This window comes from Coregonus clupeaformis, chromosome 13 (genome assembly GCF_020615455.1).
Source record: "Coregonus clupeaformis isolate EN_2021a chromosome 13, ASM2061545v1, whole genome shotgun sequence".
Classification (NCBI taxonomy): domain Eukaryota; kingdom Metazoa; phylum Chordata; class Actinopteri; order Salmoniformes; family Salmonidae; genus Coregonus; species Coregonus clupeaformis.
The window spans coordinates 37,786,155-37,795,687 of record NC_059204.1 but is presented as its reverse complement, the minus strand read 5'-3'; the positions used below and the strand labels follow the sequence as shown (position 1 = coordinate 37,795,687).

The 9,533-nt window shown below is 38.1% G+C and overlaps 1 protein-coding gene across 2 annotated transcripts; it reads right to left on the bottom strand.

Annotated features, from left to right (window-relative positions):
* Positions 1 to 3: 3 nt before the first annotated feature.
* LOC121579903 (LIM/homeobox protein Lhx1-like) lies at positions 4 to 6,186 on the bottom strand. Of its 2 annotated transcripts, none has more exons than XM_041894872.2 (5): positions 5,448 to 6,186; positions 3,997 to 4,220; positions 3,237 to 3,511; positions 2,466 to 2,631; positions 4 to 1,995 (listed from the first exon to the last, which is right to left on the bottom strand). In XM_041894872.2, exons 1-5 carry the CDS (start codon positions 5,615 to 5,617, stop codon positions 1,622 to 1,624), a joined length of 1,209 nt encoding a protein of 402 aa, XP_041750806.1. In that variant the 5' UTR covers positions 5,618 to 6,186; the 3' UTR covers positions 4 to 1,621. The 2 variants fall into 2 exon arrangements, with proteins under 2 accessions (XP_041750806.1, XP_041750807.1); XM_041894873.2 differs by having other exon boundaries at positions 3,237 to 3,478.
* Positions 6,187 to 9,533: the final 3,347 nt, after the last annotated feature.

Here is a 9,533-nt window from a genome sequence, read left to right as displayed (position 1 = left end):
AAAACAATATATTTTGGAGTTATTTTCATTACATAAACCCACACAGTGATTTATTAGACATACAGTGATGATTTAAAAAACGAAATGACAGCACTTTAAGCCTTTTACCCACCCTACCAAATCATTTACATTACCGTCTGAGATCACAGAACTGTATTTTATATAATGTTCACAACACAAGAACTGAGTTTGGTAAAAGTGCCTTTAGCTTTGCTGCCCCATCATCCTGGAAGCCTTTGCAAAAATACTTACAACTAGATCATTTTATTCTGATTGATGATTGGAGGGCTGCTGACCACAGATTGCACGTTTTTAAACATGCTCTTTTAAGTTATTTTATGCACTTCACACTGTTTTAACGTACAGTCATTGTAATGTTTTATGTTGTGTCTCATGTGTAACTATATGCTGCTTTCTTGGCCAGGGCTCACTTGAAAAAGAGATGTAAATCTTAATGTGACTTTTCTGGTTAAATAAAGGATAAATAAAAAATAAAAAGCTTGCACTTTTTTCAACATGTTTTATTATACAGTGAATGGTCTAATATGCACTGTAGGTCACAGAAGCTTAGGTTTATCAGAACAATAAAATACATCATATGAGAGTTGATATTTCAAGAATATAGCAGCTGCTGGTGGCATATTTGACCATCAATGTTTAATCATTGGGACTTTTATGACACAAAATAAAGCATTTTGTACAATGGTTGTTCAATTCAGTGATCAGCATGAAGTCGTTCAACATTAGACATCCTCATGAAAGAATGAACTACAATGTAACACATTCGGTAAAAAAAATGCTACTACATTTCTTGTAGTATGATCAGCAATTGATGATGCAAAGCACTAACAGTATTGTGCTTTTATCCTTATTTGGCAACTGTCTATTTGTGTTTTTACATTTTCTTCAAAGTAAACACAATAATACAAACTAGCACAGTGAGGAACCACGACCATAATATAAATAGAATAAATACAAAAGTTTGGTTTGTTGCTTGAAAGATGTTCTCCATCTGAATTGAGAGGTTTCAAACAATGCTGATATTCAAACCCCTGAAGTACTGTAAATATATACGTAAACAGTTGACTGTTCTATGTCCACCTCAAACCATTGTCCATCGATTTTGTGAAGGTTGACTTCATCTTAAAATACAAGTTATTTTCTATTAAATAAAGGGTTATACAACTTTTTTAAGTTTTCCTTTTGAAGGCAAACTGTCTAGGATTTGGCAAAACACAGAAATATACAGAGAAACAAAAAATGTATTGATAAATAAGCACAATTACCAAAGCCATCATAAAAGCTTTCGGTCAAAAATAATTTTGATCTGATATGGAGACCCTCTAAAAAAAAAAGGTCTGCTGAACGCTCATACAGTATTGACCATTATATGACTGCATTGGAGTCTAGACTGTTACTGTGTGTATCTTTTTTTAAATAAAACTGCAACATCAACACAGCAGTACAGTAAGTTGGAGACAGGTAATAAATGAAATGCATATAAATTAAATGAATTAATGAATAAATAAATAAATACATTAAATTAAACAAGGATACTCGCTCAGGACTTCATTTGCCTCCTAAGTCAATAGTTAGCCTTGGCTTCATAATGTCCTGTGGGCTACCAGACAGTGCCTTCGCTCATCTCTGAGGAGGGGTGTGACAGTTGGTTGCTGTATCCGCTGCCGTTGAGGGACAGTGATGTGAAGGGTGTGCTGGGGCCACACATCTCACTGGAGATGCTGTGCATTGACCCAGGTCCGTTGGGCTCTGGGCTAGGCGAGTCCGCTGGATGGTGAGATATGATGTCAGTGAAGCACTGCACCTCACTGGATGGGTGATGCCCAGCTAGGTGATGGTCCATGCCCCCTAAAGGGGTACCAGCGGGGCCAGAGGAGAAGCCTAGGTCCCCTGGGGTCTGGGCCTGTGATGATGGGGGGCCTTGGGTGTAGTACTCAAAATTTCCTCCAGGCCCATAGTATTCACTCTGATAATCTGCAAACATATACACCAGAATTATTATGGGAAATGCTTATGTGGTGAAAATAAAACTATAACAAAATGTATTATACCGACACAATGCCACGATAATGTCATTTGAATGACAAAAAAAGTAAAACTAATACATTTCCAGTAGTATAGAGTTAATTTGCCATAATAGTGATTTGGAGGATGACAGTATTATAACTTAAAACAATGAGAACTATTGCCTATTATCGAAAAAAAACGTATCTTATTTTTAAATGTAGCCTAATTCACACAGTATGCCTAAACCTATTGTCAAAAAATCGATTTAAAATGCATCAAAACACCTCTGAATAATGAATCCTATTAGGAATAAAAAACAATGTAAAGGATTAACATACAGGCCTATGAGTGGCTCTCATAGTCAAAATGCATTTCTGATAATCTTTAAACACAAAGTTATTATTTGGGTGGACCATGGTCAATATACAAGACCTTACCACCATAGTATGAGAAATGACCGTTGGGGATCAGCTCCCCGGGTTCGAGTCGGTCCACCAGAGTTCTCATTCTCCTTGGACCGCGGAAAAACGCGTGCCTTCTTGCACCCAGTACGCTTAGCTGCTTCATGCGCCGCTCTTTAGACCGACGGTTTTGGAACCATACCTGCACACCACAAATAACATGGAAAGAGCTGATTAAAATTAAGTTTGCAATGCCAGCCAAATATTTATTTTGTGCATCAAAAATGTGTGCAGCTTGTCTGATGACATGTTGTGAGATGGCCATCCTTAAAGGGGAAGTGCAGTCTAAAATCCTCAGTTTATCTATCGTCTGTTTATTGAATACCAGGGACTTAACAACTCAAATTACAGGCTACAGGTGAATTGATAGGATATACTTACAGATGTGTTGTCAACCAATGGCCTACATGTTTTTCAGTCACAATTGCCACAACATATAATAGTCTAACAATGATAGCATAATGATACCTAATGAATAGGCTAATTTAAAAATCAGAAAACAGAGGCCTTTGCATTGATATGCATATAGATAGAGGTCATACAGCATTAAGGATGTCAGGAGAATTTGTGCATCTGCACCACTTTCGTGGTAACCAGTCTGCATATCTTGCCATCTGCCATTATTGACCAAGGTGCCATTGTTGAAAATACTTTCTCACAGAAGCATATATGAATAATATGAATACAGAAAATAGACATATTTATGATTTTACATGTGATATAAGCTAAAGGGAAATAGACTCTTACCTGGATTACTCTCATGTTGAGCCCTGTCTCCTGCGCCAGCTGTTCTCGGATGTGTCGAGTGGGTTTTGGCGTAGCCGCGAAAGCAGCTTTGAGGACCTCCAGTTGCTTGGCTTTGATGGTGGTTCGCGGCCCACGTCGTTTCCCCCCTACGTTCTGCTCGTCGTTTTCATTGCTGCCCACCTCTTTATCGGATAAATGTCCGATTTCCGAATCTTTACCATCATCCTGTGGGTCTTGGGAATCTGGAGATAGACTTGGGTCACTGCAAGTCGTGACTGTGAGATGAAAGAAATACGAAATGAAATGATTTGAAATGTATTCGTATGTCTTTATACTCTTTAACAAATAGGCAAAAATAAACGACAAGAATAGAATATCATTATTAGGATATTATTATTAATATTGTTATTGTTAGTATGAGGCATTAGACATATTAGCCAACTACTTTTAGCCCTATTATTATTGGTGGTGATGATAACATTAATGAAGAAAACATGATCATCCCTATAGGTCTAAAAATATTTTATATTTTTAATTGTCATCAACATCATTGTTTCGATTGTTACTGTTATTAGGCCTATCAGGATGCTGTTATCATAATTATTTTCGCAATAAAAAAATGGTTTTATAAATGGAATATAAAGCAATAAGAAAAATGAGAAAATAATGATTACAAGAGGCTATACAAATATATAGAAATATAAACACGGGTTCGCGGTTCCAAACTGTGATTTGGTTCAAGTCATGTTATGTTCCATACCTGAGAGGAGGGTTGTGTCCTTTCCGTTGCTGTTGCTTAGGTAGTCCTCTTTACAAACAAACTTAAATTCATCTAGAATGTACATTTCCTCTCCGGTGGATAGCTGTTTGTTACACATCATACACGTGAAACAGTTCAGGTGAAAAACTTTGCTCTTTGCCCTTCGAACCAAATCGTTGGGCGAGATCCCTTGGGCGCAACCTCCACACTTTGTGCCAAATCTCCTATAAGAAAGAAAGCAAAAAAGAAATACCATCAGCGACTAAACATTGCAGGGCAGACAGTGTAGCAGTAAATAGCCACAGAAAATATTCACATCAGATTACCAATAAAATGGCAACATTATTGGCAACATTATAGATGTTTACACAAAGGGCATGCGTTTTTCATGACGCAAAATACCTGTATTTTCAGTATTTTGATGCTACATATCTTCTTGTTGAGATTCCAAATCAATATAATGACAAATCAATTTCTTATGCTTTTATTTTAAACGTTGATCTGGAAATTACAGGCTACACTGATGTTGGGCCTGCATGCAAGGTAACGAAAGCCAGCCAATATATTCATTTTGCGTGGGCCTATTTCACACAGATAACCAGTTATTCAACCACCGTAAATATAAGATAATAATTTAGTTTTTAGGCTAAATAAATTGTTATAAATAAATATATGTATCTTATATTTAGGCCTACGTGTTGTAGAACTATGATTTCCTAAAACTATTATTCAAGAAAGGCTACACCGTTTATTATTAGGCTATTGAATGGAGATAATTCAAACATTCATAAAATAAACTGCCCATTATTGAAATACATCCTATTTAATGCTTGAAAAGAACAAAGCCACGGTTAACTGTTCAATTTGGCAATGTAGCCTATTTATGTAAATAAATGTGTATTCAAATAGTTAACAAACGCGTGTGGACTGGAGGTCTGTGATTGCAGTGTTTTTTTCCCAAGCTGATTTATTATTCAAATCCACTTATCACATTTTCACTTGAGTCTCAGCAAACAAACGGGTGTGCGCCGACTGATTGAACTGAGGCGGGATACACTTCCGTCAAGAATCCTGGCATAATTCTCATCCCCGTTTGTCTGGCAGCCTTTCCTTGTAAACAAAGGACGATTTCCTTGAATCCGTCACAGAACATGGTGATATATGCTTATAATGTATCAGCTTTTGGTGGATCACCACTCATAATCTGGGCATCCTGTCTCTGGTTTGTTTAATTTATGTCGCTCATGAGGATAGATTAAACTATCTCTAAATTGACACTAGGCATATACCCATGTAGCAAAAAACATAATCTTGCAATATAATTTTGTAATTATAAAACGTGTATTTTACATCATCTGTTGTTCATTTGCATAGTTCTGCTTAATTGGTACTCATTCGAAGCAAAAGGTCTTCTGCACAATATTGAAAGCCATGTGCCCAGGTGTGCTTACCTAAAAAAGTCGTTTTTGCAGTACAGTCTCCCTTCCCGTGAAAAACATTTTTCTGTCAAATTGCATTTACAGTCACAGCACTGTACGCACTTGATGTGCCATGGTCTGTCCAGAACATTGAGTAGAAACCTGTCCAGAATAGGTCTTTCGCAGCCGGCACAGTGAACCATGTTTGGATAATTCCAGCTATTCCCAGGTTGAACGTCTTCCCTGTTTGTCCCAAATCAAAGCGATGTGACTCCTTGGTTGCTTTGTTGATTTGGAGAATGACCTACTCTAATCCACTCCTTCAACAATCCAGAGGATGCAGCTCATCCAGACGAATCTCTTAACAATGAGTTAGCATCATCATATCCCTTGAGCTAAAATATTATTGCATTCCTCTCGCATGCACAGAACAACCATAGGCTATACAAAATAGTATCAATAAAAACAAAAACGAACAAAAAACTTAACAAAGTGAATACATTTCACAAGCAAGAATGCAAACTTGAGAGCAGCAAGGCCTCCCCTTGTCCATCAAGATGAGCCGAGAGGAGCGACAGTAGGCTAATATGATTCAGTGAATCTGAACAGGCATCATGCCACTACAATTACGCGCGAATACATAACTGCTACACAGCCGAATGATTACTGCCAAAGCAGAAAGTTACAACAAATATGATCAAATCTGTTCAATTTCTTGTAAATTCTGTCATATTCCTTCGATTCTTCGAGTATGATGCACTCTTTAGTCCAAGCTTCAGTAATATGCGTGCCTCTGAAAGCGCAAGAACTAGCCTTTATCTGAGCCTCCTGACGTCATGTTGAATCAACACCTATCAGCAGCTTGCATTTGGAGTGGCAATTACTATGCCCTCTATACTCTGCCGTACGGACCCACTTAATAGGGAACAAGGAAGGACTATTGCCCCATATCTTTGAAACGGTCGTATTATTTTAGAAAAGCGTCAATTCCCCCTCGATAAAGCAGGCATATAGCATATACCAGGTCGAAGCGCAGATTGGGTCTCCTGATAGGATACATTTAATAAGGTACAGTAGTATTTAATGAAAACAACAGCTTTTCTTGTAGCTTAAAGTCATTTTGGCAGAGGAAATTAAAGTTCGTTTTCGTCTAACATTATTTCTCTGAAATTGTAAATATCACTTATTATGGATTGGCCATCATTTTATCATTTGTTTTTAGGTCTTTGGAGAGGAGATAAAGTGAACGCGGACGCACTAAAGTTCACAGATCGATTAATCAAACGGATATGTATCTCTGACACAGAGATATTTAGATTGTTTAGTTAGAAACATAAAAATAAACACCCAAAATATGTGACAGACTTCTCACTTGTCTTTGAAAGGAAACCAACCCACCTCAAATGTGGCAAAGGGACAAGGCAAAACGACAGAGGTAGACTCTTTTCAATTATAGTGTGTTATGAACTTTGTGTTGTCAGACTTGGATGATAATTACATTTTATCATTACTAAAGTGGGCTATTAAACCCCACATCAAGAATTAGTTTGGATGTCTTTGACAGACACTAAAAACTCACAAAAAGTTACTTTTAATGAATTGTCTTCATTTATGTTTCACTTTATTGCTCTTAAATTCAAACAAGACAATATGTCTGTCTATCTGGATGTTTTTCACAGAATAAATCAATTTCAACCTCCAGAAATGTTCATGGTCGTTGATGACTGTGTTTTGATGTCTTCAAAATGTAGAGTAGCCTACATTTTGGCTAACTAAAGAGTTGAAGTAACATAATTGTTATAACCTTGCTATCAACGACTATAACAATTTGTTAATTATTTGGCATTATTTATTCACTATTTAGGTCTATTCTGTATACATTTTATTAGCCTGCATTGTTTTCCAAAATGTCTCTTTATAATAATGCATTAAAGCAACATAGCGAAAGAGTAGCCTATAGGCCTTGCCGCCTGAGAATAAAACTGTGGCGCCGTGACAGAAATGACAAATCATCATGACTTCATCCTCTGCAGATGAGGGGAGGGAAGGGCTCTGGGAAGTCTGAACACGAGCTTTATAGATTAATGTTTCCATGCGCTTATTCTACATTTCTGGTGAAAGGGAAGGATCAATAATGATTATAATATAATGTCTAGCGATAGGCGCTCCCTGAAAGATATTATCGCGCAGTGGGCAATGCACTTGGGACAGTCTGCGGGGCTGGGAACCGGGAGATAGCGGATTTTCATGCCCAGACTCCCACCGGCCACAGCCCTGCGCGCTCCTGATATCTGTTGCCCAGGGAAATGTATAAACAATCAACCATGTGGACGACTGAAATTGTTGTGATATCGTCCCATTCAGACTGAAATATAAATCCAGGTCTATTCTTGTAGGCCTAGCTACTCATATTTGTTAAAACATTTTTGTATAGGCTACTGTACGTGAGCAGCCTTTATACCTTTGTAGGCTATGGTAGGCTATAATAATGGATTAACTTGATCAAATAGCCTACAACATTTAGTGTAGTCTGCGCTAAATGGTATGCAGTTTATCATAAGATTGAAAAAGCAGGTATTAAAACAAGCTGTAAGTAATAATCTGTTGCTTGAAAATATTAATTAAATCCGTTAGGAAAAATATATATTTGTATTTGCATTGCTGCTACTGAGTCTTCAGAAAAAAATAGTGGCACAAGAGAACTTGATTGAGTGGAGTAGATTATGGGGGGCTCGCGCATGAGAATCACCACCTATTCCATTCGTCTTCATAGCCTTTTGTGTGCGCAAGTACAGACCTTGTTGAAGATAGAGCCACCACCAGTGGACGGGCTTAATTTTATAGCCCATAGATCAGGAGAGAGGCGACGCTTTATTTTCGCCAGGAGAGAGATAGTTCACCACCGCCTTGCGGTTTTATGTTGGGGATATGTCAAGCAGATGAAAATAATGGCTTATGCATAAGCAAAGCTCGGTGGTCCCTGCACTGCGCGCATTGAGATAGGGTCTGGTGACGATTTAGGGTCGGTGCGAGGCCCATGCATTTTGAACTCAAGGATGTAAATTGATAGTGTAATTCACACACACGCATGCACGCACACACGCACGAGCTCGTGCACACGCCATAAGTAAAAAAAAAAAAAAACGAAGATGTAAATAGAATAGGGCTAATTCTGAATACACAACATAGCTTAGACATTCAGCAGTCAATATTCAATAGTCTAACATTTTTTAATAGGCATTTCCAATATTATTTTCATGCTGAAATGATTTCTGGGACTCTGGAAAACAATTATTCTTGCAGTCTCAGGTTAACTCAGCACTAATAATAAAATGTATTTTTTCTTATTTTTGGACCAATCAATTCCACACACACAGGGTCTATTCAAATGACTGTGGCTGTAGCTGATGGATGGCTGAGTGCTGAAGTCTACCTTCTGTATCCTATACCCAGAGGCTGTGAGAACCTGCAAATCACCCAAACCAAAGTACACTGGGGCCCCATCATTTCAAACACATTGCTGTTCCCCTGGTTACGTTATATTTTAATAGATGCATGTGAGATGCAGGCAGAGAATAGGCCTGTGCACTTGAGAGAAATGAGCAGAGGGTGATGGGAAAGACCTGGCTGTCAGACCAGCTTCAAGTACCAAAACACAATATGTAACGCATGCAGTTCTTCTATCAAATGCGATATTATTCATAAACATATGAAGATCTTGTTCCCACAAATGATCTGTTGATGAACACCTACCATCAAAAATAACGGGCTGAATTTCAACTTTATACTAAGATTACAATTTAGGCTACTAAGATGTTCAATTCCAGAATTCATCCCTCTCCACCGAACTGAAAGACGCCCAATAATCCTACCCTACCCCCACCCCCTCTCTTACAACGCCCTTCATCCCCCCTAGAATCCTAACGTTACCCTCCTTTGACCCTGTATAATCTCTCTGCATCACAGTGGGTTACTGTTACTAGTAATACTCAGACGCTTCCCCACACTGAGCGAAGCCTTCTATCCTGACTTATACCACTCTGATCATTCTATTTCACTAGGGGATTTCTCTACTATATCCAGTGGAGTTACTGAGAATTCCTCCTCACCTCTGTTCTC

What these genes read in the sequence shown, in the direction of transcription:
- LOC121579903 (XM_041894872.2), bottom strand. Translation starts at nt 5,617, where the DNA reads ATGGTTCACTGTGCCGGCTGCGAAAGACCTATTCTGGACAGGTTTCTA. An exon ending in GGACACAACCCTCCTCTCAG is followed by an intron (nt 3,512 to 3,996) that starts GTATGGAACATA and finishes TTCATCTCACAG; the next exon opens with TCACGACTTGCAGTGACCCA. An exon ending in TCATTTCTCATACTATGGTG is followed by an intron (nt 1,996 to 2,465) that starts GTAAGGTCTTGT and finishes ATATGTTTGCAG; the next exon opens with ATTATCAGAGTGAATACTAT.